General features: G+C 47.1%; 1 protein-coding gene across 1 annotated transcript in view; it reads right to left on the bottom strand.

Moving 5' to 3' along the window:
• Nlg3 (Neuroligin 3) overlaps positions 1–27,959 on the bottom strand; it is a 192,695-nt gene that overhangs the window by 28,824 nt on the left and 135,912 nt on the right. Inside the window, exon 2 of the mRNA XM_076826414.1 lies at positions 1,729–1,887. Coding sequence (XP_076682529.1) covers positions 1,729–1,887 — 159 coding nt within the window. The remainder of the gene's footprint in view (positions 1–1,728; positions 1,888–27,959) is intronic.

Below are 27,959 nucleotides of genomic sequence, written 5' to 3'. Positions count from 1 at the left end.
CTGGACTCTTTTCCTGCAGGCTCTCGTTATTCAACGTTAAACGTACGGAAAATCTTGCCGACGTTTAAAGCACCGGGGATGTAATTCAAGGAACGGAACTTTGTTACGTCGCCTGCATGCCGCGGAACACGCGCCGCCACCGCATCGCGCTACCTGCCTGAAGGGACAGCGGCCGAAATGCACGGGGGAGGAAAAAAGAGGCAACGCATTCGTGACATAGTAAAACTGGATTCCCGCTTCATTTCCATACAAAATTAACGTCGGGCATGCTTAAAAATTCCGATTCACCCGCGGCCCGCTATTTTCCCTGGGATTTACGTTTGGAGAACGAGGACATGTGGTCTATGAAAATGCCGAGTATCCTTTAATTATCCGTTTCGCGACCGAGGCGGAAGGAAGGCAGGCTTTTTAGCCGGCAAAGTTGCACCGACGGTATCGGAATCATATTTCCCCGCTGACTTTTGAGACGCACGTGGCTGTCCAGTGGAAATGTATCGGGGGAAATATTGTTGAGAAGAGCACTGATTGTCGGCTGACACAATAGAATTCGACGGAATATCATTTCCCTGATAAACTGGGGGATAAAAAGTAGGAGCTCCGGACGGATTTGAAATCTATTCACTGCTGCCGCCGCTCGGTTCCCGTTTTCATCCGTGCTTCCCGTAATCGGGACGCGGGACTTGCTAATTACAAGAAGTTAAGCTCCGTTCGACAATTGGCTCGGCGTAAAATCCCGATTAATCTCCGCAAGGGGCACGAACGTCGGGCGGCGGCTTCATTTCCAGAAATCCGTGTCCCGTCGTCGGCAGAGCAGCCCTCTCAGCTCTTAGACGTCGAAGAATCGCGCTGACGTCACTCGAATATATCATAGCTCGAAGAACTAGGCGGGCCGACACGGCGCGGCGGCGTATATTGCCGGAGCAGACACGAGAATAGCTGCAGCCGCTGTCACGGAAGCGGAGGCAGAGTCAAGAATTTAGTTTGGTGAAACGGAAGACCTGGCCGTAATGAGTTTCCTATTAGATTTGGTTGCCGAGTTGCCAGGGAACCCAGCTCAACTTTCAATCCCTTCGACTTTGGCCCCACTTCGCGGCCAAACGCGCCGCTTTCATCTCCCCTCTTTCTATCTCCGCTTACCGATCCTGCTGTTTATCATTTCTATGCATCGGGATAAGTTCCGGCGGACTCGAAGGACCCTGGCGGAATTAGAGCGCCCGCTCGGCCGGTGTTTAAACGAGTTGCGATCTACTACCTGCTAGTTTCACCTGACTGGCAAAGTAGACGATCGTCCCGCTAATGACTATGCTCGTCTCATCAGGGATAGTTGTAGCTGCGTTCACAGCCATTCGACAAAGTTCCCCACGCACGTAATTAAGGCGGCGTTCGAAGCGTTAACGATCGGTTTCTGTATCGTCCCCGGCTAGACAGCTGAATTTCCAGAAACTGGGTGACAAACTAACTCGCTCGCGCTTGCCGAGGGATCGGAATTAATTCATCGCCACCCGCACCTATTCACCTTCAGACATTGTTCCCCGCGAAAGGACGGAATGAGATTCTACTTCGTGTCCTCCGCCAACCACTTATTCGCAAAGTAATCGACGGTGCGTTCTACCGCGGCGCTTCTTCGGCAACGTTCCGTCCGAGCGGTTATCGCCTAATAAACGAGGGGGAGGAACGGAATCTTCCGCGTAATCAATGGAGGGAAAACAGAGGAATAAAGTGACTCACCTAAAATGCCGAGTCTGTAATTTATTGTGACGACGACGACACCCCCGTAGCTCGCCAGCACGCTGCCGTCGTAGGGGTTGCCGCTGCTCCATTCGTAGCTCTCCCCATGCACGAACACGATTACCGGGTATCTCCTTCCGCCCCCGTCCCTCGAGCCAGCTGTAATCAATAAAATTATCTGGTGATCGATCGGCACCGCTGGCACTTGATAGTTCACGTCGCGCATCCTTAAAGGGCCATTTTTCAAAGGCGTCGCGTCGCTCTATAAAGTTCTGACAGCGCAGTAAAGGATTATCAGTGGCTTTCCCGTGCACAGTGGGGGTTGATAGACAAGGCTGCTGCACGCAAACGAAACAGTTCGCCCGTGCGCTAAAGATCCCGAGGGGTGTACAGGAAAATTTTCGGTTGACGCTGCAAGCGGTGTTGCAGCTTCCACTCCCAGCGAGCAACCGACGAACTTTACAAGCAGAGGTAACTCGATCGCTTCCATCTTGACTCGAGCATCAAACGGAATTAATATTTCCACCAGCGGTCAAGCTTTTTCTCGCCAGCCGCCCCCATTCAACCCTTCGGCCCGACGACTCGATAAGTGTCGATTTATCGACAGTGTCTCTGATATCGATTTAGTTATCATGGCTCGGTTGGAGCCTGAAAGGAGAGAGGCGGCATTGGGACAATGGTTATTAAGCCTCTTTTATTTGTCTCCTTTCTAGAGCATCCCTTTATGCGCCACTTCCGCGATTGGTCGTTAAGGGTGCTCGCGGTGGCTCTCGAGATCGAAACGCCTTTTAAGGTTCCACTTTGAATTTGCTTTTGTGCCACACTCGGTCGTAATTTAAGAAGCAGAGTTATTCTTTAAATCGTTCTGCTATTAAGTTGCGAAGACTTTAATGGAATTGAACGTGCGGATTGAAGATCGTCGTTCGAAACGTGGAACGCTCTTTGTAATCTTCCGAAAGGTAGATGAATGTGCTTGCAGAAGCAAGCTGGACGTCGCGGTCGCTTTTGTTCCTCGAAAAAGAAACAGCATTAACTAGGTCATTTCGACTTAATAGTCGGTCCCTGGGAAGCATTAAAGATCCGCCTATTGTGGTTCGCAAGTTCCCATTATAGCGCTCGTAATTAGCTAAATTGCGTACTGGATTATTGACCGACTTTGCATCGGCACCCACAACAGTGCTGAAATCGATGTATTCTAGATATCGATATTGAAGTATCGAAGTGGTGTTAAGATTCTGTGTGCGACCCAATTGGCGTTTAAGGGGGGACACCAAGGTAATGGCCTGAAAAGTAAAGGTGTCTTTGGAAATTTATTAAAAGCAAACTACGCAATGAATCTTTTTTAAACTTTCAGGACTTCTTATTGGATATTTAAGTTATACAAATATCTTTTTTTAAATTTATTTAAAGCAGATTTACAAGCTGTACAGGATCGGTAATTTTAGGCTGCGAAAAATCTGGTTGACAGTTTTCTGACGAAACGACCCTTCTAAAATCAACAGACTAAAATATTTTAGAAACTATACGCGGATGGCTATGGCACGCGGGATATCATTTTTGATTGGTCGTTTCCTTCTATTTTTTTTTTTTTGCAACAAAAGATGTTAATTCACTAGAACCAAATTTCACATTTATTTCAACACCCCTAAGTTACTGATCCTGTACAGCTTATAAATCTGCTTTAAATAAATTTAAAAAAACATATTCGTATAACTTAAATATGCAATAAAAAGTCCTGAAATTTTAAAAAAGATTCATTGCGTAGTTTGCTTTTAATAAATTTCCAAAGACACCTTTACTTTTCGGGCCATTACCGTGGTGTTCCCCCTTAAACACTTGCGATTTGCGAGGGTATCTAAGAACGATAATACAAACTTCCCCTTTCCATTTCTCATGGAGGGGACAGTAATATGAATTCTGATGTACTGCTCCAGAGCGAATTTGAAGAGAGGCATTCAAACGTCCTGGCCAGCCGATTGAATCCTTCGAACACGACTCGTGGAACATTATCTGGCGACACGCGACGTATCGCGTTCGAGGTAATTAAAACGGGGATTCACGGATGCGAGAGCGGAGTACGTCAATCGGATTTAGTATGCTAATACGGGGCTGGGACACACGTGAGCATGATCGTTGCGGTAGGTAGTAGCGTCGGCCATAATTCAACAAATCACGCGTTACCACCCCCGCTATGAGCAATACTGTTCATACGATGCTATTCGATCTTTGTCTGCCCGAATCACCGTTCGTTGGTCCGTAATACAATAGAAAGAAGCGAGAGGGAGAGAAGAATGGAAAGCAGTTGGCCTCCAAAGCCAACGGAGAGACCTTACTTATACGAGGAATATACAGAAAAAAGTTAAGTCGATTAAATATTTAATTTAAGCCGACTCTTACATACTTTCCCTCGATATTAACCAATTTACTTTTATAAAGAAGACATTCCTGCCGTAGATTCGGGTCGTTGGTCGAACTTTATTCTTTTTAATATGCAGGGGACATTGTCCAATTAACGGTCGACACAAATAACTTGTATCCTTCTTTTATGTTTCCTTCATTCACATTGTCGTATTTCCTTTCGCCAGGGAAAAGCTACTCGTAATTCGTCTTCTTGCGAAAGGTAGACGTCAGGGAATAAAAAATCTAATTCGAGAAACTGCTGCCCTCGTTTCTACTCTTCACCTCTGTTCTCATTTGCGGCAGTTTAAAAACAGTTACATACAGTGGGTGACCAAAGTATTATAATCAAACCAAAAGGTTTATATTTTGTAAGTTTAAGCGATGGAATAAAATAGATATCTCGTGTTTGATGTTATAATATTATTCTCCGATACTAGCATATGTATTTAAGATACAAATTAAATACATTCATATAGATTTAAGACTGTTTGTACGAGAAATACGATTACTTAATATTTGGTTTACTCCGCCCTTAGCTTCTACCACTGCTTGGATTCGTCGTGGCATGCTGAGGCTAATTCCTGCAGTTTTCGAGTGTTGCGCCACACTCTGATATTCTCTATTAGTTCTGTCTTATTTCCAATAACTTTATCCCCGCCTTTTTAAAAACAAACGAGATTCATACGTTGAAAAATTACTCACACTGTTGCCAGATGTTGCAACTAATCAATAAATGAAGAATCAATAAAATTCGTGCATTGTTACTTTAATTACAGCCGCGACTTTCACAGATATCGACGAAAATTTTTCGAGTATAATAATTTGTCCACCCTCTGTGTACGCACAGAACGAAAAGCTCTGCGACAACGTATTTTCCATATCCCTAATTGCCTATTCCTGAGTTAGTTTCGCACAGTTTCCAGTTTCACCTTTCCCTGCCCTTTTCTTGCGACGGCATATTTCCATATGATTGCTTCTCCAGTTACTCATACTCCCCTTTCATCTTATCTCCGCGCTTCTGCTATCTTTCCGCGCGAAATGGTCCCCGCTGTTCGCTTCTCCCTCGTCGTGTTTCCACAAGCAACAATTTCCAGCGTACGGGCCGTGAACCGCGTGTACACTTCGGAAATATTTTGTAGAACGAACTGCGAGGCTTATCGGGGAATGCGGCCTTCCCCAATTTTGTCTCGCGTTTTATTGAACCCGAAGAGGAGCCGCGGCTTTTTGCGCCGCTCCTTTCGCGTTTCTACTGCGCGCGAAGCTTACAGCGGAGGGGAACTTTCTTTCCAGAACGTAACGTCCTCCGTTCTTCGTTTACAAGGGGAAATGAAGTGACGTTCGTTCTACGTAAAGCCACAAGTATTTCACTACCCCCCAACGGCGAGCCCGAAATGGAAATTCAACGTGTACGTACCACGGAAAGAGTTCAGTTATAATAAGAGAGCCTGATAATATGCAAAAATCCTTATCCGGAATTTCCGCGAGGGATTTTAACGTAGAAATATCCGAGGAAATACTGGCCACGATATCCTATCACTTTTCAACCCCTTAGCCATTTCTTTCCCCCGATATACTCGGCCGAGTACACGGACGATAGAAACATTGTCTCCGTTCTGAATTATAACCGCTCGAGGATACTATGATCGTGATCCTCGATCAACGCCGTCGTTTCTCTTGTCAACAAGATTTCCCGGTGCGGCGCGAGAAGGAAGCAGCCGAGGGTAAAAAACCGTTATCGCGGGGCGCAAGCCTAGACGCCGCAGCGAGGCGCGCGCGCCGGGGGTTGGGGGAGGGGGGAGGGAGAAGGAATTTAATCGCCGAGCAAATTTACCCGATCGAAATTTTCGGCTGTCAGCCTCCGGCGGGTAACGATCGAGGATGATAAATTCGGCGGATCGGGGCGTTAAGGCGCGGACATTCGATTTTATCGGGCGTGCACGATACATTATTTCAGCCGGTGAATAAATTTGCCGTTGCACTGTCAATATTTGATACGATGTGCAAACAGTTTCGTGTGCCGGGAACGCCTCTAACGGACTTTACATATTCATAAAGCCGCGCTGCTCCGCAGTTTGATCGCAGATGGTAAACGAGGAGAACGAACCGTACATCCTCGCCGCTGCCGCCGAATCACTTTATTTTCAGGACGCGCCCCTGCTCGCGAACGATAGGTATTCCATTGCACGGCGACTCCGCCGTCTCAGACAGCCGTCCCTGAGCTTTTTTCACGCACTGTGCACCATTCGTACCGTCGATGTTTTCGTAGCTCATCGAGCCGTGTGCCTGTCATTGAAGAATCGCGCGGAATCAGCCGACTTGACAGTCTTGCGCGCGCTACGAGCCTCTCGGTTGACGGAGAGAGGGTGGTTCACCGTATTCATCGGAGGTGTCCGAAAACAAAAGCCGCCGCGTCTGGAAAGCGGCTTCCGCGGGAAGCAGAGGGAATGCTTTCCTTCGGTTGGCTTCCAAGTTTTACGAACTTCTTTCGGGATCGTGTTTCCTGATAAAACAGGGCGTGTATCTCCAAGAAGATTTCCTTAAAAGGGCCGGGCTGAAAGTAAGACAGGCAGACGATGCCGGATATATCAGCCTCCCTTCACGTTTCAAAGGCGTATGTGCATAATTTCCAAGCGCGACGCTGCTATCAGCTCTCGCTGTTGCACGCTCGCGACAGGATTTCGGGTCGAAGCCTCCTGTTCCATGATCCGAATGATGAAAAAATAAAAATCCCTCGTTCCCTCTCTCGTCTCTCGTGCGGATGCACGCGGGCGTGCGAGGAGGAGCCATCACTGCAGACGGGGTTATTCTTTACGATGGAACGAAAGCACCTAACGTGACAACGGTTCGTGGGTTTACGCCGTTTTAAAGCTCGTCTCGTCGGGCTACCCCCTCCTCGGTTGGAGTTGGACTAGATAAGGGAAATCCTCTACAACGGCGTACGTGCGGGGGCGTCGACGAAACTTTTATAACATCCGAATTGAATTTCATAAATCCCGAAATCGGTGTCTCGCCGACACCGCTTCCTCTCCGCGTAATCATCCCGCGATTCGCATCCACCCCGGCGAATGGAAAACTCGCGTCGTTACCTTACCAATAAGAGGACAGCGTGCCCCACTTGTTTGTCGTTATAACGTTGAAACGATGAAACTTTGGCGAGGCGAGCTTAGCAACGGCATCAGGATTATTCCCTGATTCTCCCTTCGGTGCCACGCTCAGGCCGTCCGCGTTGCAGTTCTAGATGGCTGTAACAATTCCGAGCGGACTATAGAATATTCCACTTCGTCACCGGGCGCCAAACTATCTGGCCCCAGCACTGTTTCATCCCCCGAACAATCGGGGGCTTCGTGTGCAGCCTGGGAGCCGCGTTTTCATCGACGCGTCCTTTCCGCCGAACAGGCTCAGCTCGGACAATGTAGCGACGGGGAATATTACGAGATATAAACTGGACTAACACGATGTAATTCTGCTTAGCATGCTAACTGCGTGTTCAGTTGTAAGTCCGAGCGGAGGGTGGCCGCGGCCACCCTTATCCCGGAAACAATCTGAAACTGCTGTACGTATTCCACCACTTCCAACTACCTTCTAACGTCCCTGTGGCCTGTTCCCTCCTCTCTCCGTGTCTACTCACGCCATACCTACCCTCGAAAGGAGCTGGGGGGTGGGTAGATTCGCGGGTTGTTTGCGCCGGAGGGATGAAACGCAAAGAGAGTCTGTCCAAGTTCACTGTGGCATCATTTTTTTCGGATCGTCTTCAATTTTTCTTCAACTTTACTCGCATTCAGGGGGAGCAGGGTCAGTGGGGAAGCTGACGCAAAGCTCGAAGTAGACGGTGCTAATTAGTGCATGTACCTTTGCTGGCTGGTGATTTCAAAATTAAAATGGTAACAAAAAGAGAAAATTATAAAGTATTAGATAATGTTTGAAAATGTTTTGTGCTAAAGTTGAATTCTAATATGTTTTTTTTTCTTTTGCCAGGTTTGAAGTTTTTACAATGTAAAAGATGCAAATTTATTTTTTTTTCTAGGGCAAACTGCACTAATGCTGGCGCTGCGCTAATCATTGGCACTTCTGATTAAAAAGCCAAATATTATGAAGTACAAGCTTAGAAAGTACTTATTTACAATTTCTTATTATCTGGCAACACCACGAAGTGGGACACAGGACTAAGTTTTAGGCGTTTTCTTAAAATTGTGATAAGGGGTAGGTAAGTATATTTTGTTGCTTTATAACTAATTAATGGATTGAAATGCAGGTATTTAATAGTGAATGAAACAGTCTGTTTAAACATTTTAATCTTCGTTTTTAACTACATATGTTTTTCTATATAACCTTAAACTTTAGGGTGCCAATGGTTGTACTTTAATGCTTATTTTTGTTTTTCATTGAATATTTTTAAATTAAAAGACTTAATAGGCACTCAAGATGTTTTATTTCAATGAGAAATCCATGATCATTGATAATAACTGAAAATTGAGACCATATAAAAACTTCACAAAAAAATATACACATTTCAATTGGAATTACATACTTGATAATAGCTAATAATAACAGTAACTATAGATTCGTGCACTTATTACAGAAATAGAAATTAAGAAGTGAAGTAAGAAAATTTAAATACACCTAAAAAAGCTGGCGGTCATCTTCCTCATTGTATCTCTTTGACTCTACTACACTTCTCACATGCTGGAAGATCGTCATTATTTCTTCACCCTTGAATAACTCGCAATCTAACGGTGGCAAAAAGCAGATCTTTTCAATTTTCTCAATCGGAAGGGAAAAACCATTGGTTGCGATGTGACACCGATAGAATCATCGACTAGACAAGCCCGGGGGAGGATCCGACCGATTGTTTTTCCGGTATCCTCCAGGATGGTTTCCGCGAAGCGACCTACATCAACCCCGTTGGCACACCGAAATATAGGATCGTTTCTAACTCCCCGCGCCCCGATCCACCCTCTCCGCTCCACCAGAAGCAAGGAATCCTTCGCGAATTAGTACATGGGCCGGAGAATATTTCCAGTGTGTTGCGAAGCCACGGCGAAGACTTCGCAAACACTGAGAAGGGGCGGCTTTTACCCTTTGATATTCTTTCTACACTGGTAGGGCGGAGATCGTAAAAAACGGGGAAAGTCATGGGGATTAGAGAGTGCGGATTAGTAGAATCTACGAGCAAACGTGCGCTGCTAGCCTCGGGAATGAAATTGGCACAATTTTTTTCGGCAGAGAAATGAAACGCAGATGAACGTGCGGGAAGTGGGGCGGATGAAAAATGGTTGGGCAACGAAACCCGTTCAGGAACGATCGTTTCAGGGGAATTTGAACACTTTTATAGAATTTGGTCTGCGCAACGGAAAAAAGAAAAACGACAATTTTATGTTTTCACACCACATGATGTTTGTTAAATTGAGCTGGCCTGCAAATATTTTGCCTGCAAATATTTTTCTGTAGAAATAAGCTTTCGCAGATCGAGCCCCGATTGCCTTAATTTTCTGCGCTTTGGCAGAGACGAAACGAAATTAACAGCTGACGGACCATCGGGCTGAAGCTGAGAGATGGAATGGAAAAAATGCTCGGGGCAGAATTTTGTTTATACGAGAGAGGGTGCACAGGGATGGGAGGCGGTGTGGCGGCGAAAATAGAAAATAGGCGTCGGCAGCACGCTGTACATGACGCGGCAGGTCCCTTTCCGGTGCAAGCGCTTCCGGAGAAATAAGGAGGGAACAAAAGGCGAGCAAAAGGCCCCGGAGGAAATGTCAACTTTTTTATTAAATATCTCGTGCACCAGCGCCCAAGAAAACTGGATGGTGAAGCAAAACGAATTGGATCCGCTCCACCTCGCCTCCACCTCAGCTCCAGTCAATCGAGTTTCTCGTTGACGCCCCCGTACCCGCCAGACGGCTCCGTCAACGTCGCGACGGCTGCCCTTCGATTTAACGACACGTCCCACCAAGTAAATGCTTGTCGAATGAAAAAATACTCGCTCGTTAAGAACAGTGTCGCGTGTCGCCGGAGTTTCATGCAGAACAACGGTGGAGGCATTAACGATCGACCAAAGCGAATTCCAGGGGACTAAAAATCGAGCCGAACCCAAGCCATACGTTGCGTCGCGTCGCCGACTCGCGATTCTCCAGTTCCAACTATTTTTGCGGACCTGATGCTCTAAGAATTCCCGGGGCAAAGGGTCTCGAGGATCTCGTTTATACTCGAGTACCCTTCACTCATTAATTAACTCTCGCGTTACAAGATCCTTTTTCCACCCCTCCCGCCCTCACCGCAGCCGCCCCTCGCCATCCTCGTTGCGGGGGCAGTTGAAGGGATTCCTTTTTACCGCGGCGACTTCACGCGACTTTGCCGCTTTATTCGCGAGGCCGAAGGCCGTTGAGGAGCACAGTTAACGGTAAGTTTAACCGGATAATGACCCGCGAAGCGGGTCATTACAAACAAGCTCGGCTGCAGCTGTAATGCAGTACTTTATGCTGCAGCCCTCGCAGTGACACGGCCAGGATTATGGCGTGCAGATAAGGACGATGACTGCGGGGCTATCGGTCGTCGGATCACCGTGCGTGTATGGCAGACGAGAGGCGTGTTCGGCGAGATAAGGCTAGTTATTGTTGCGAACATCGTTGGACCGGTAAAAATTACAGCGTGGCCGCGAACGATGCGACCGGTCGTGAATCTGTTGGCTCCAGCCGAAACGAGGAAAGGGTAACAGAATTATCAGTCACAGTAGGGTTGTAGAAAAAACTTCCCCGACACACCTGAAGGTATGAAAGGAATCTCTGATTTATTTCATTGAAATTCATCGAGGCCGACAAAAGGCCAGCGGGTATAAAAGAATCGATCGAGTCTGAAATTTGGATGACAGCCAATTTACGAACTATCTGCTGTCACTTGGGACAGTCTTTTTTTTTAGTTTTTTTGATCGCGACGATACCCATCCGAAATTGATCCGTGCATCGCGCAGTTGGACGCGATTGTCGACGGCAACGCCTTCTCGTTGCGTTAGGAGGATGGAAGACGGTCGGAGGGGAACAGCAGGGGAACAGCAGGGCGACGAGTTTTCTGGGGTGCGCATTTTCACGGCAATCGCGGTAATTTCCCCGAGGATAGCGCCGTGCCTTTGGCGTCCACCGCCAACCAGAGACGGCCAGACTTATGCTAATTAAACGTAGAGACTGCGGCGAAAGGGATAAACGGGGAAAAATGAAATACTTGGTCCTATTGTGTGGCAGAATGAAGCCGAACGTGGCGCCAGCCGCCGTCTGAAGTCTGAAGCGTCGCTCTCGTGGCTAATGGCTGTCGCGAGATTGTCCTTTCGATTTTACACCGGCAACGAGAGTAGCGAAACGTATTTATTCCTGCTAGATTCCTTCCATACAGATCTGCCGCGCCGTAAATCCTGCGTTATTCATAGCAGCCTTTTAATCTTTAAAACTTAGTTCGCACGCTTTTACGCAAATGTAGCATTCTTCGCTCTAAGGAAGAGACTCGCGGCAAATAAAGGAGTCTCTGAATTTGAATAAAGAATGACTACTCTGGTCGTCGCTATTCTCCTCGCAGTTCTTTCCTCTCCTAGCCCGCTAAAAGTATTTCCCCACGGAGGGAAAATTAATCTCCATTTGAAAAGCAACATTTCCGAACGCTGCGATTACCTTAACGCACAGTAGCTACCTACGTTCGAGTTCCAAAGCTCCCGCGAACACCCTCCGTGAACTCTGGGTGTTTTTTCCCGACCTTTTAAGCCGACGGGGCTCTGCAAGAAACTGACATTCGAACGATGAGAATCGACGCCTGATACAGAACAGACGCGTTGTTCTCCGGTTGGACCAGGCTGGTCGGTACAAGGCAGCAGGTCTGCCGTGTAATTTCAGCCGGCGCGGAGTCACGGCTCCCTGTTTAATTCCCAAACTCCTTTCGCGGCGCGGCGGAATTAAAATACACGTGCAAGTGGAAACGAAAACGGGAAAGGTAACTCGTGCAATTGGTAGCGCGTTCACGAGCGTGCTAGAAGAAAATTTAATTTCATTACGAGAGCCCTTCCAGACTTTTTCTGGCCCACTGAAATATCGGCTGGGGCTGGGGGAAACGTAGGCCCTTAATCTCCGGCTTTTTACATCAACTTAGTTTCACAAAAGTTATCGCGAAACTACCGCCGGCCTTATATCGCGAAACTTGCTTACTTAACTAATTGCTGCGGCCGATCGCAACAGTTTGGGGGCCAAGTTTCTTTAGAATAACGCGTGCATGTGTAGAAGAGTCGATTGATACGAAACCGCAAGACGACCTCCTGCCGTTCTCCAATTTAATTATCGCCATCGATCCATGGCGGTTCTCTAAAACTCCTCAAACGAATCCAGCCCTTCCACTGTTCGAGCTCCTCTGCCGGTTGAATCGCCCGGCCGGGGCCACTCGAGTAATTACTTAACAAAATAAATTCAACCGGCAGAGTCCTTTCGGTGGCGCAATTCGGCGTAAATCATAGGGGGCCGTCCGCGGGGCTGCGCGGCGCTGGCCGGGTTGTCCGTGAACGATGCGCGATAAATTATTTAATTTAACACTACGAAGGATAAGGTACTTGGGGCCAAGAGGAGCTCGAGGCTGAAGTATGCACGGGCCAGGTCCGTGGGGGAGAGGGAAGAGGGAGGAAAGGGAGAGAGAGAGAGAGAGAGAGGGAGAGAGAGAAAGAGATAGCCTTAACAGGGTCGGACGTGTGGCACCTCCCTTGGCGTGTACCGTATTAAATTTATGCCACTCGTATAGCTTTCCAGGCTGCGGGGGCGCGAGAGGGTGGCCATGTATGCGCGCGTGTAAATGAGAGAGACGGCCAGAGGGAGGCCAGGGGCGGGGGCCTCTTCGACCCCTGCCAGAGACGTGTACCTTAATTCGTTCAATTTCGTGGCTCCTGCAAGAGTAATCGCGCCAGATTGGATAGCATTACTGGATCATAAAGCCTCTAAGGCGGCACAATTATGATAAGAAAGTAGGCCAGCGTTGCTGATGGCAGCGACGCACGAAGAGACCTTCGAGACACGAATCGGGGATCAGTCGACCGTGGACGTTCGATTCCGGCGGTGGATTAATCTTTGCATTGATCTTTATCTCCCGAGGTAGGCTAATGAACGGCATGTTTCCTATGCACTATCTACCATTCACTTCGAAACTTCATCTGATCACGCGTTTCTTTACTTCCTAATCCGCGAGCGTCGGATTAATCCGCTCGTGGCACCCGTTCGCAAAAAAGCTCCCGGAGCGTCCTCGCCTCTCTGTCTGCCTCTCGCATCCTCGCTTTATTGTTTACATTCCCCCGCGCCCCTCGGCAGCGCTCCCATTTCTCGTTTTCAACCCTCGCCCCGTCCCCTCCCACGGTTCTCCCCTGGGAAAAGGCGCATGGCCCAAGTGCAGCGCAGCTACGCGACAAATGGAGATTATTCGGGGCTGCGAACAAGGACGCGACGATTCCTTACCATTTTCCGAGTCGTTGCCGTCTTTCCGCCGGGATAATCTTCCGCTCGATCTCCAGGATTACCGTTAACGCCGCGACGTTTTCGCAGTTCAAAGCGTCCGCGAAATACTTGCTGGGTACGTGGCCGGATAAGAGGAGAAATTCCACCCTCCCGATTAGAATCTAATCGCAAGCGTAAGCGCGGTTTCCTTTCTAATTAGAATTTATAATACACGCCTCCCCTGTCTTCTTAACGAACAGACCCACGGGATTAGTGTTGGCTAGAACCGTGATTTGTCAATCACTGGTGATTCGATCACGTTCATTCCCAATCACGGTGATTTCTCACAGTGATCCGTGATTTTCGTGATCGCTTCTGACTGCTGCAGGCAGGACAGTGACTCACGATTTTCGTGATCTGATTGGTGGGAAGCATAACTGCTCTTTGCACGCGCCGCATAACTCCAATTTCTAATTTCTCTTGAAACATTCTCAGGTCCTCACTGTGCTTATAGAATTTCAGTTGGATATATCGAACCAATGTAATCGTTCTTGATCTATTTAAATCAACGAATATGTCTTCAGTTTAGTTAAAAAGTGTAATGCATGTGCGAAGACTTTAGCCAATCAAATCAGCGCGTGCACGCGTTGACTATTTATGAATGTAAAGACTAGGTATATATTCGCTGAATTAGCACGCTTTGTCTGCAACACAAACTATATTCAAGTATTTTATAAAAAATAATTCACTCAAGATCAAGAATTACGATGACGGTAAACAATTCGCTCAAGTTAAAAAAATCACGGTCGTGATTTAACTTCACTCACGGCCGTGATCGTGATTCTGCGATCACTGTGATAAATCACCGTCAGTGATTTTTCACTCCATCCCTACACAGGGTTTCGTGGATCTTAGACGGTTTAGGATTAGATATCGATTAAAACTGCGCGGTAGCCGAGAGGGTCGGTGAAGAAGAATGTCAATTCTCGTTTAGCGAGTGCAAGTGGAAACTGGGAAAGGAAACCGAATGGCCCCTCGACGGCTGCCAAACGCGTCGTTTATGCAGCTCGTAAGAACGCCACCGAGGAATGTGATTCCCCTTTTTGTTGCAAGCTTTCAGCTTCTTCTGTCGGCCATTAAATTTCGGCGGTTGCGCCATCTTTTTTCCCCCTCGCGGTGCCATCTCCGCGGCATCGTGGTAAATCGAATTATGTCCCCGGGGCTGGCAGTAGTTTCACCTCGGCGAAACGAGAGCCGAGGAGAATCCCGCTTGGTCAGACGTTGGCGGCTCAGAGTATTCGTGCAACCTTTAGGACGCTTTTTATCGAGTGGTCGCGAGGGAAATTGGAAGTTCCTATTAAGATACGCGACGCGCGGGATTCTGCATCTCAGCAGCAATCAGGGAATCGGTGTCGGCCCTGTCGTCGCCGGGTTAGGAAAGTTGACGGGAGAGATCGAACGACAGTAGGCAATAAAGTGTAAACGGCGGGCGAGATATGACGGTGTTAGGGGGCCTTAAACAAAATTAGTAGTCGGCCAGCTCCCCGGGGTGTGGCACGTTCGCTCCGAGCTAAGGGAAAATTCGGGGGACGCGCGGAGAGATCAATTTCGCCGTAGTTTCAAAGTGAAGCCTATTAAATTCCGGGTTGCGTCTCTCGAGAGGCTCAAAGGAGCAGGGGTTCGGGGCTGGCGCTAAGCCCGTTCCCGCTCTCTCGTAAACGCGCGTATAAGCGCAGGATTGGAGCCACGCTTGTAACGGGCCGGGAGGAAATTTGTAATCGGACAACACTTCGATATACTTGACGCTACTACCCTCGCATCAACGCCGCCAGTCGCAATTCGCTCTTGCGGATTCGACGTCGTTGCTTAGATATTCGAAGGGCTGGATCTCCTGGGAACCAGGAAGCAACCCGCGAGCTTTGGACTTCGTCTGCTTCGTGCTTCATCTACCCGCGGTATGTTATCAAACGCGCAGCTGCGTGTCTGATCGCGAGTAAAGAAGAGGCTGATTCAACCTGCTGCAGCAAACCACCCTGCGACTCCGGCTGGGTAGACTTAGAGTTCCTGCGGTGTAAATGCAAAACACCGGACTAATAAAAAGAGGGTGCCAGAGGGGGAGAGGCAGGGGGTCGTTAAAAATAACGAGTTCGTTAGAGATAGTCGTTCGGAAAGCTTATCCGGACAGTCGCGGCCGTCAAATCGAGTTTTGACTCGCGGCGCGGAATTTAGTGATTTAAATTGAGTTATAACGTCGACAGAGTTTTATTAAAAAAAAAATAGATGAACCAGTTTCTGCGCTGCGTCGAATGAACCTATCGAACATAACTGCAGATTCGTCGAGCTTTTCGAGGTATCCTCCTGATTCCTCTGGTTTTTCTGTCTCGCTGTTTCAATTATCTCTGCACATTTACACGGCAGGTTCGGAGGAGCGGGTGGAAACGTAACGCGGAACGGTGCCGCGCGTTCATTGTTTCTCAACTACCGAAGTTCGGAATAGAGGTATTACGAAAACGAGTGCGGGGAGATCAAAAGGTTTCAAGGTTGGCAAATAGCAGCACGCGTTATTCATCTTGCTGGTATAAATTCCGGAGGGAACTTTCGGTCCAACTCAACGGGAATACTTGCTGCTTCAAATAGCTGGCACTTGTAGAGCATCGTATATTTGCGTAGCTGATAGCGATTTCACTTGACCCCTTTATTACGACCGAGTGCTTCGGCACCATTTTTCGCGAGGTTTTTTCTTTTTTGGTACTAATTGTAAGGGGGGATTGAAACGGCGCGAGCGTAACGAGTATAACGAAAGGAAAGCCCGTGGAGTCGAGCGAAAATGCTACGTATAGAAATGTTCGAGAGAAGGGCTGCATTTCACTCGCGGAGATCCGCACAGCGGGAAGCCGAGGGATCGAAGATGTTTATCAAGTTTTCGTTTCGCGACTTTTCGACTGTCGCCCAGGATCTGAAGTCGTCGTCGGTTTCGAGCAGTGAGAAATGGTGCCGTGGGGTAAGAAGGCCGCCGAACGGGCGAAAAAAAGAAAAACACGGGGCGAAAAGAGAACGAGGCGAGACAAGCGTCGCTGGAAACGTCATACCGGAGAAACGCGACGACTGTGAAGCGACAGGACTGCAGGCAAGTGGAAATTCAAGGAGGCAAGGGACCGGAAAAATGCGGACCTGGTCCGGTCGATCGGCACGCTCTTAAGAAGATTACGGTTCTCCCGTCCCATCTTCTGGTCGCGAGGGGTGAGACGCGATCCGAAGATGGTCTGGGCGCGGGTGGATCCTTGAGAGACACGCCGACTTACGAAACTTACGCTCGAATACGATCTCGATTTCACGCGACCGATCTTCCGCGAACTCTCGAATCGTTAAGGGAATTGTTTTGAGGTGCAGCGATCCGCGGCAGCGGGGCTGCCCAAGGATTGCGTCCAGCCCGCTCCCAAAAACCGCGCGTCCTCGGGCCCCACGAATTACGTAACTCTTTCACCCGTGAATAACGATCGACGAAGACGCGAGGGTGGCCAAAGGCTTTCGGTCGAAAATCGAGTGACAAGCAGACCATGAACGTTAAGGTGACCGACGGACAGGAAAGAAACGTTCGGTCAATCAACCCTGCCCTCTTTCTTTATGATGGCGATTACACTTTCGAGGGTGACTCGGGTAGAGTAAAGTAGAATGGAAGCAAAGGGCGGCGAAGGAGGGGAGGAAAAAATGAAGGAGACCGAAGAAACCGGTGCTGATTGCGTTCCCCTTAATGTCGGTCGACTCTGGTCGATAATTCGCTTTCCTTGTATGGGGTGTTGCTGGTCATTACGCGCAATCCGAGCTGCGTATCGCTTTTCAAAATGGTCCGCGGATAGCGGCCGAAGTGAGTTCATTACCTAATGCTCGCGTAATCCCCATTCGGCTCATGATTTCGCGCCAGTAACGCGACAGGTCAGGTAGAATAACCATTAACTTTTTACGGAAATGGCGACAGACAAGACCACTGACTTTCCAAGTGGTATATTCTTACCGCGGTCGGACGATAAGTAGATGGCCCAGTTAGTGGCCAGCCAAGTGGCACGACCCTGGCAATCATCAGACAAATACTCGTTGAGGGGTTTTAACGTTAGTTACATAATCAAATGGTGCTCCAGTTATTAAATATAGGTATCTGTCGTCAAAGTAGCCCTTTCAATTTTACTTTGTCGCTTGACAATTCTGTTGCTGATTATAACGATAAGTGAAATAATTGTGGCGTGGCAAATCATGCATCGCAATGACGCGGGTATGTACGCAGGTCTTGACGCTGAAACTTTTCTATTAGAAGTAGAGAGCGAAGCGTAACATGCGATCGATTCAGCTTGGAATAGTATTTCGTGCAGAAAACGCATGGCGGTGCTTGAGGCAACGATTGTTCAAGAAATCTGTACCGTTCAATTGCACACGTTGCAATGAAATGGTATTTGGCGTGCTACTACCTGCGAGTTGTGTTAAATTGATACTTGTAACCGGTGCAGAGTGGTAATCCGAATGCTGTCTTATTTCGCGATTGTTTCGATGAAATACGAGTCTCGTTCTGCTTGATATGTGGAGCTTTGTTTCGTCGCTTCTTTTTTCTTCTCCTCAGAATTCCAGCAAGCATGGATCGCGAAGAATCGACGGGCAGAATGAAGCAGCTTTTAATACGCTTACGTTGACATAGAATTCAAGCCTTCGGACGCTTTGGCAGCATATTCGGTCCGCTGTTTCAACCCTCGTCCATGCCATTTGGTAATACAACGGACGGGGGCAAAACAGCCGGCGCGAAGTTAACGGCGAGTTAGTCGGTGGCCAGAGTCGTTCGGAACACCGGTTTGATATGACCATCCTCAGCCTCTGCTCGAACTGCTAGCTAATATGTCAAGCCGTTTATCCTCCATGCACGTTTGTAACTCCGCGCACGTATGTTCGAATCCACCTCTTCTCCGAGCGCCCTTCGGCCACTTCCAGCCTTCTGCACACCGCACCCCTGCGACACCCATTTCCTGACCCTTCTCCTCTACCGCCTCCGCCCTCCTTCATTTGCAATTCACGCGCATACTAATTTCCTACCTCCTTTTACATTATTCCATTTCACGGGCTGATCTCTTTCGTGCTTCCTTGTCCCGCTATAATTCTTCCCGCTACTTCTCCTCCGTGTCTGTTTATAATTCACGCGCTGGCCATTTTACGAATTGCTTCGTTGCTTTTTACATACCACGTCTTTCGCGTTCGTATTCTCCATTTGCAGGCACAGCTACCTGCCCTGTCTGTTTAGTTCGCCGTTTAGACGCAGGTAACTCTTCTTCCGCTTCCTATCTCCATCTCTGCATTGTTCTTCTCCCGACGGCTTCTCTGGATCGTTTCCAAATGAAAGCAAGGCGCGGTCGCGATCGAAATTCCATCGCACCGATGGTGCTCGGTTTCGTTCCCGCTTCGAAATTCGAATTAACCGCCGTCCACCGTGCTGGAGATAGGTATCTGGAATCACGGTACCGCGGGGATTACCCCAGAATTTTGGTTTATCGCTGGCCGGGTCGCCGGGGTTAACCACACGGGATAAAACGTCGCGTTTCGATGCACCACGCTCCTCCACCCTGGCCCTTCAACCCCATAGAGGTGGTTGTCAACGATCGTGTAACTAGCGCGACGAAAGACAAACTTCTGCTGCACCAGCCGATGGTCGCGTTTCGAAATCGAACACTGTAAGGGGTCGTCCGTAAATTACGTAAGTCTTTTCGAGGAGGGGTAGCGAATTTTGTAAGTTTCTCTTGCAGGTGGGAGTCAGGTAGCGTCTTACGTAATATTTCTTAACCTAATTTTCAATAAATACCTACAAATTCTATCACTAATGTTCCAGAAAAAGTAATTTTAGTTTAAATTTCCCGAAACAGAGTTGAGGAGTTTCCCTACCTTCACGGCCTGAAATGATTGCGATACTTGGGATTTTTTTTTCAGAGAAACGCCTAAATATGTACAGATGCCTATATTTGTACATATTTAGACAACATTTAAAGAAAAAATCTATTAAAAACACACTACCTAAAACTTTAACCGCGTTTTTCTCAAAATGATGTTTTTCGAATTGGTTAGCATGATATCTCAAAAACCAATCACCTGATTTACTTTAAACTTGGTATATATTTTCAGTAGATGTCCAATTTTCGTTGGTACTAGAACTAAGTCGGTTGTTGCAAAATTAGAATTTTGCGACTTAAAAAACCAGGGAATTTTTTGCAGAAACCGATGTCTGTTTTAGATGCTGCCATTTCGTTTTTAATTTTCAGTATTCCTCATTTAATCTAGTTCAGGCGATAGCCACACTCATACAGATTACACAAATTTTTTAATTTTCTATTTCAGACAATTACAACGGCTTGAAACACTATAACTCCGGATATAACCACTATTTTTGTGAAGCTGGAAGTGGATATATTTAAGGGGAGGTCCCGGTCTAAAAATCGATTTTTTTTATTTCATTTTTCGAATGTTCAACCTTTTAGGAATACGTGTTTAAAAGGATTTTTTGAAATTCGTAAAATTCCCGAAGTTATAGGCATTTGAGTAGCGGCAAATGCATGGGAACACACTCGGCCACTCGGCACTCACGTAAAACTTTTAAACGCGTTTTTCTGGAAACAGTTTTCTCAAAAACCTGTTATTATCCGATTCGACTGAAACTTGTTTTATTTTGGAGAATATATTTCTGACTCGTGAATAGATCAGTAAAATTAAAAAAAAAGTAATAAAATTTATAATTTTTAAAGGCGTTGAAGTGCGAAAAATATAGGGAAAAGTGATTTCAAACTTCAAGTGCCTTTATTTTCTCAAAAAATGTAATTTTTGTAATTTATTCTGGTTTAGTCCACGAGCGAGTTTCGTGCTCTTTAATAATCTGTCATTGTTTTGTATTTCGGAGCACTGGTTTAGGTGATACAGGTTCCACTGATTTGGATGAATTTTTTGACATCTCGACTTTAACGACTCCCCAGAGCCGTCTGCAAAGATTAATTATAAAACAAAAAATATATTTCTATACTTTAAGACATCCTTAATACAATGCAAAAAGTCCCATTAAATTATATGAAATAGTTTTCCTTTAATTAATTTCTAAACATCACCTATTTTACGGGTCTAGACCGGAACAGCCCTTTAATGGTTTTGTTTTAAAAAATTCCCAAAGTTCGCATCGTTTCTCGTCCGTCAAGGTAGGGAGGCCCCTTAAATGAATTTTATAAACTAAGAGCCGTGGCTTATTAGCGAGCGTTGTTTCGGATGTTGCAAAAGCATCGGCGAGATTTAATTATCTGTAGGAGAGGTTCAGACGTTTCCACGGATATTGTCGAGCATCGCGTAGCTGCGCCCCTTTTAATATTCACCCGACGTTCCTTTGTGCGAATTTCTATGTAAATCGTCCGCGTAAGGTCTCGGACCTCCTGCGGAAACGTATGAGACTCTGGGAGATACGGTATTCCAGGAATGTGGAAGGGTCTGTCTTGTCAAGGTTCGCGGACTGGAATGCTCTAATAGTCTTTTGTAATAGAATAAAGAAGAAAGTAAGTCCGCGGGGAGTAAGGGGCTGCTCCGCGAGAGAAGGGTGTACGTGGGGGTTGAAAGGAGGGCGGTAATGACCAACCCGATTGAGCGCGATAAATCAGTTAGCTTTGTATGCAAATCGCTTCCTTTAAGCTGTGAATGAACCGCGGTCGCAATTTTCTTGGACGCGTGTGCGCCAAGATTGCTCCGGGCAAATCAGCCGTGAATAATACGCGAGAAGAAAGGGGTTTTATCGAGCGGACTCGCGAGATAACATTTGAAGTAAGAGGGGGCGGGAGGTTTGCGGGGCCGTGATATAATCGGTCCCTCACCCCTGAGGAATGGGCACTCGTTAGTTTCGCGAAACTTTCGCGGCGGGCTTTAACATAATGCGAAAATAAATCCAACGGAAAATTCCGTGGTGCGGAATCGCGTAATTTAAAGTCGGCGTGCGCATGAAAACCTGTTGGTTAAGGCTGAAGGATTTATAATCGAGCCGACGAGACCCGGTCGTTTGCATTCAAGGCGAGCCTTGATTGTACTATCAAAATCTTTACAAAAATTCTATACAAAAATCTTTATTGCAGCATAGAATGCAAGCGTTCTAATTTTTTCACGAGTTAAAAAACTGTTCACAGGATCGATCGATGCTAAACCATTAGCAGCGTAAAATGTGGTTGCATGGTCCTAAACCTCGCCCCGTTATTTCAAACGAATTCTGAACGTGTTCGCTAACTGTTTCAATAGATTAGAGTTCTTACAGGTTTCGGAAAATTTGTCGCGTATGCTCGTCAGGTATTTCAGCGTGCAAAACCTCCGAAAGGAAGTTGTAGCCCCGACTTCACCCGGCCAGAGGAGGCGGGATGCAAAAGCGAACCTCCATTCGGAATTCAGACGCAAGTTGGAGGGTGTTTTTCGGGCTCGTTATGGCACGAACGAGCACGCGACTAGCCCTATCAGCTGCTCGGAACTCGGAACAGAATTCCTAATTTGGCAACGCGATTGTTATTCATCGTTGGTTTCGAGGCGGAGCGTTTATACTCTAGAGCTGAATCACATTTCGTCTAAGAATATTATATTAGGTCGTACGTTATCCAGTCCTTCGCGTCTCCGCCCTTCGAGCAATTTTGCGGCTCGTTCTGGGTAACTTTATCGATGCACCTGAAGAGTGCATCAACCTCTCTATCATAGAGGTTTGTAGCGGGGAGCCGTGAGTTTCGGATACCGATTGTATTTGGACCGACAAGGGAGCGCAATGTGTGCCTCGTTTGCTTTTATTGTATCATATTAATGTTCATGTATACTGTATTAACCATTAAACTCCGGCACCTAGGTTCAGAGAAAAATATTCCGTTTTCTTTTATCGTTAATTGATCTGAATTTTTAGATTTTTCTTGCTTCTTTTCCAGAGGTTAACATGCATAATACAAATGCACACAAAGTTCAGGTAGGTCCATCCTTCTTCAAAAATAAAGCTACTCTAAACATGTAGGTAAATGATTTTTCTATAGTCTTGAAATGTGATAGAATAAAGCTACAAACGTGCAAAATGATACGTGCAATACTTTCTCCTTTTTTATTTCTCGAAACTAATGTTCTTTTTCAGACATCACACTAGGAAGGCCTCTTAAAGAAGCAGTCATATTGAGTTAATAGATTCATTAACTCGGTAGATCATTTACTCACACAACGCACCAAATTAGAGAGCATGGATTTAATAAATTTCTGTTTAAAGAACGCCGGGAATGGCGAGCGCTGCGTCTGACACATAACTGACATGTTCTACTAGCTAGAGGAAAGTGAGGTGATCCAGTTGCCCGTTTCAAGCCTCTATCAGCTTCCGGCTGCTCTAGCACAAATATATCGCAGTTCAAACTTCCACTGCGCTATTTAATTATACGCTGCAACCTGCTGAACTCATTATTTCAGCAGCGTGAGCTGGTAATGAGGGCCAGGTTAACTGAATCATTTGCATTTATTTTTCCGAAGCTTCTCTTGTCAGACTTCTCCGTTCGGACTGAGGGGAACCATTTTATTTCCAAGTACATTTCGCGTTAGTAAGCGTAATCCCGGCGGATGTAAAATAATCAGGAATAACTTTCTTGTTACGTAATCACTTTAGTTCGAATCTCCCTGCCGAGCGTTCAATTCCGCCAGTCAGAAATTCGCTGCCAGCAGGCATCGACGTGTTTACACGGCGTACAGGTCTCGTTATTTATACGTCGTTATTCCAGCGTGTACGCTACCCTGTCGTCAGCGACATGCTGCGCATTATCCGGGGGAAAGTTTACGGTTAAGCCGGGTGACGGCTTAGCGTCAGTTATTTCAAGAAACTTCATCAAAACTTTCCCCATTTGCCTTTGCGCCCGGCCGATGGATTAGAGTTCTCATTATAATTTTTCGCTTTCCGGTGTTAATAAACAACTTATTATTCGTCTGTCGCATTCGGCAAGCCGTTAAGCGGCACCCCCAAGCTCCTCTCTGATTGCAATCACCGTCTAAACCCGCCGAGTCCTCCCTTCATCCCCTCTCGTGGGTTAAACTCGCGCGACACTCGGCGACGTTCAGTTTCCAGGATCTACCAAGAAGCGCGAGGAACACTTTAATGGCAACTAGGATATCTGCGCGCGTCCGATCCCGACAAACAGATGTCACTTTCACGCCCCGTCGATTTAAATCCTTCGCCCGCCCCCGCCGTTAATATTTAACTATCCGGAGCGGAATTTCTTCCAGCGAGCAGGGCTGGCGGCAATCTACCAAAGCTCCTTCGTTAATTACCCCGGTGACGGGGTAGGAAACGAGGTACCAGTATCGGAGCCAGGCCGATAAGGCAATACCCAGGGCTTGTTACGCGCCGACAGTAAAATTGCCCTTCGTTTTGTTCTTTCGGGCGCGGTGATGGCCGGCGAGGGGTGGCAGCGGAACCAACTGGCTAAGGGGTACGGCACGGCACCGGCTCGATCCAGCGAGCGCGAGGGATTATTCGATTGAATAATATTGAAGTTCCCCAGCCAGTGGTCGGTGCAGGGGCGGCCGGATGGAATTTCACCCTCTCCCGAACCCCTCGCCAACGTTTCACCCTTCCGCGGAAGACGCTGCGAGCAAAAAGGAGTGGCCACAGCGGAATTGGTCCGGGAGACTGTATAACCTTTCTCTCCGAGGGAAGGTAGTCGACCTTTGTACAGTCCCTCTTCCCTGCTACACTCCAATCTCTCTCCCCTTCCCCATCTCCATCCCTATATCTTCTACTACAGTTCCACCCCCCCCTCCCCCCCGCCGGTCTTGACGAATCGTTCGTTAGTCATCGTCGCACGGTCTGCTGAAATCTTCGCAAATAATCAAACACTGCTCGGGAACGAAGAGGACCGGTTCCGATTAGTGAAATTATGCGATCACGGTTGGCCGTCGGTCGGTGGAGTGGAATTAAAGGAAGGACCGGCGAGTTCGTCTGCGAGCTCAGTTCTTTGGAGTTTTGTTATAACGACTCTTTGCTTGATCCGCCGTGCCAATAGATATTGTAATTGCTGGCCCGCTTGATTTTAAACATTCTTCGTTCGCTTCATCATCCGCGTTCTCTTCGGAGTAGAACTATATCTACGCTCCGATAACAATGCCGGGCGCGTACAGAAGAACGAAGGACGACGCGACGGTGCAGGGGATGCAGCCGGACGACAGTTCGAATCGACGACATATAACAGTGTTATCGCTGCGGCGGACAGTTATGTGGAATTTACGCGAGGCAAACAGAACGCGGGGGCTAGAATCGTGTAAGTGAAATATATCTCAGTCGCCCTGCGCCAGGCATCACGAGAGCCGCCGTCATCGACCAGTGGCGTTCATTTTCCCGGGAGCTTGTTCTGGTGTTTTAATTCCCAAGCTCGATGATTAAATGCTCGGTGGACCGACTTCGCACGGGCGACTGTAAATTATTCATAAGCGCAACCGGGGATCACTCTCTCCCCTGCGGAGTGTTTCGAATAGTTGTCAGAGCGTTTTGTTCGCGGGACTTGCCGCTCTTCATTGACTCGTCGCGGGTTGGGAAAACGCGGGATCCCCGCGGTTGAACTTTTCCTGGAGTTTTAGTTTCGTCAGATTTCTTCGCTGCTTGTTAGCGATCCGGTTAATGAAAGGACTCGTCGGGGAAAGGAGCAACCCGATCACGTTCCACCTGTTTATCACGCGGAACGTAACGCGCGAGCTTGTCACGTTCGAGTGCTTTGCTCGCGGACCACTTTACACGTCCGTGAGAATGTAGTGTCCGAATTTGTCACCCCCTATCTGCCGTCTTTTTACCCCATTCAACTCCGATCGACCGTCTAAGCGGGGAGAATGTTATCGGGAGCCATGGAGCGCTTTATCGTGGAAAAATACAGTCCCGAAAGCAAACGCCGCGCCGCGCGATCTGTCGTCGAAACAAATAACAGCTTCATGCTGTGTAACGTAACGAGCGTTCGCATACGTTCCCCCGCGATTGTTCCCCGGCCCGGCCCTTCGCAATGTTTAATGCAAAATATTTAATGCCTCTGTCGCTCTCTCGCACTCGGCTGTCGTTTAATATCCCGTCGTTCCTCAAAACGGGCACCGTGATCGACGCGTCACTCGAAATCGTCGCGAGCTGAAAATGTCACTCGTCGCCGGAGTTTTAATGCCACGATTATGAGTTTTGGGACGCGAGCGCGGTGTTCGACGATACGCTCAGTTTGTTTCGATGCGCACCCTCCTCCCCTCGATTGCGATGCTCAATATTTACGAGCAATTATTTTCGTCGCCGACTCTTTTCCATTGGAATCGCGGGCCCTAACCGCAGTGCCCGTGTTCCACCCCCGCCTCGCTGGCGGATGCGAACGAGTCCATAACTCTCTAACAATGCGCGAAATGAGCTGGCAGAATCGTCATTTGCGTTCGCTTCACGTATGACACCGGGGCCAATCTCGATCGCCGCCGTCGCTGGCAAAAAGAGATCGAACGCTGGGATTCGGGTACCGTTGACCCGGCCGCGACGTATCTCGTCGGTACGCCGAGTGATCTTCGTCCCTCGTTCCGTCTCCGCTCCTCCTCCACCCAGCGATGTCACTGAAACTGATGGTAACGTGGATCTCGAACGAGGAACTGTCCCCGGGAAATCGGAAGAAACGCGCCGGAAAAATGAACCTGTCCTCGCAGCCACTCGCATGGCAGCGCCCTCGAGTTCGGGCTCAAACCTTCCATTCGACCCTTTTTTGAGTCAGTCGAGCTGGTTAGACCTTTGGCTGGCAATCTTCTCGAGACGTGCATGAAAGACAGAGGTTCGGTCTGGCGAATACTGGCAGGGTCACGATAAATGGTGCTGTGGACGTTGAATAAAAGCTTTCAATGCGCCGTGTACAGATACTATTATTTAATCGCGATTGTAGTTCGACAGTTTTCAATGTAATGGGAAGGGGGCATGCTGGGATAGCTACACAAACATTAAAAAAAATTGATAATTATACTTTTTATTTAAGTTTTTATGAACCAATATGTAATTATAAGTTAATACTTTAACCTTCGGTACATAGTTTGTGGAACATTTAAATAAAAATTTGAAGTTATTATACTGTTAAAAAAAAAGTAATGAAAGACCATCTTGCCCCTGCAAGACGAAATATGAATTTCTTCTAAATTATTTTCCTCCTATCCTAGCACAGGAGTTGTGGAATCATATCTTTTAAATATTCGACAAATTCTTCCTCTTCTGTTTGCGGAAATACACTCTGAATTGGATCTAATGGTAAACCCATGATCACTTCATTTCCCTGTGTTACAATTTTTGGATATAACGTTCCAATGTTGTTTGTGGAAAGCAATATTCTCGAGCCGCTTTCTTGTACCCCATTTTGTTGCTTGAAACTTCATCTACAGATTTCTTCGTAACTTCTTTTGACCATTTTCCACGTCTACTTTTTCCTTATATGTTCTTACCATTTTCAAATCCAAATTAAAAGTAACGAAAATTCGACTGGAATTGCAATATTCCCCGTATCAAAGACTCCATCTTGCCCCAAACCATCGTTTTCCAGAGACTCAAATTATTTGTTCAACAACTAAAAAAATATTGCAATTTTTAATATTTGTACATTGAAGTAAATAGAATGGAGATTATAATGTAACAAAAAGAATTGACTTACCGGTTTTAAATATATACTTATTATAAGTCTTTTTAGTACACAAAATAAGATCCACGCAGCATGTGGGCGATTTCACAGCTTTAAACCAAAGACGCGTGCTCCCCCACTCATTTTTATCAACGACCTAATTGTTACAATACAATGGCTTCCTTTTGGTACTTTCATCAAATGTCTAGCATTTTTCGATTATGTTTTTTTTTTACGATACCCCATCTTACCTCGCTACCCCATCGTGCCCCACCTTCCCTATGTACCTTTGACATTTGCGCGTTCGTCTGGACGCTTTTAAAAAAATGGTTCGCAAGTTTATATATTCAGTCTACATATTGCTCCCTGTGAAACAGGCGACACATACATTTTTGAGGGCGCACCAAATTTGGAAATCAGAACAGAACGACACAGAGACTAAAAAATGCAATTACTCTTCCTGCTATCGATGGAAGCACATGTCAAAAATGTACATTAATTAATTCCGAACCATTCTGTTGTACGAAACGTTAAAAATATTGCCTTCGCGATGCGCTCGCAGCCAGCTTTACTGGCATTTTTCAACGTTTGCGGAATGTACCGGATCCTAGAAAATTTCCCGAAAATTTCCATGGAGGCTTGCGCGGACAGGGGATGAAGTTGTAGCGCGGCCAGCAACGCAGCTCGAATCTTTTCCGCGTCACAGGTTCGCGTACAGATTGCTTTTGCGTCAAATACA

The sequence above is a fragment of the Andrena cerasifolii genome, chromosome 14 (genome assembly GCF_050908995.1).
Source record: "Andrena cerasifolii isolate SP2316 chromosome 14, iyAndCera1_principal, whole genome shotgun sequence".
Classification (NCBI taxonomy): domain Eukaryota; kingdom Metazoa; phylum Arthropoda; class Insecta; order Hymenoptera; family Andrenidae; genus Andrena; species Andrena cerasifolii.
This window is presented reverse-complemented; position numbering and strand designations above follow the sequence as displayed.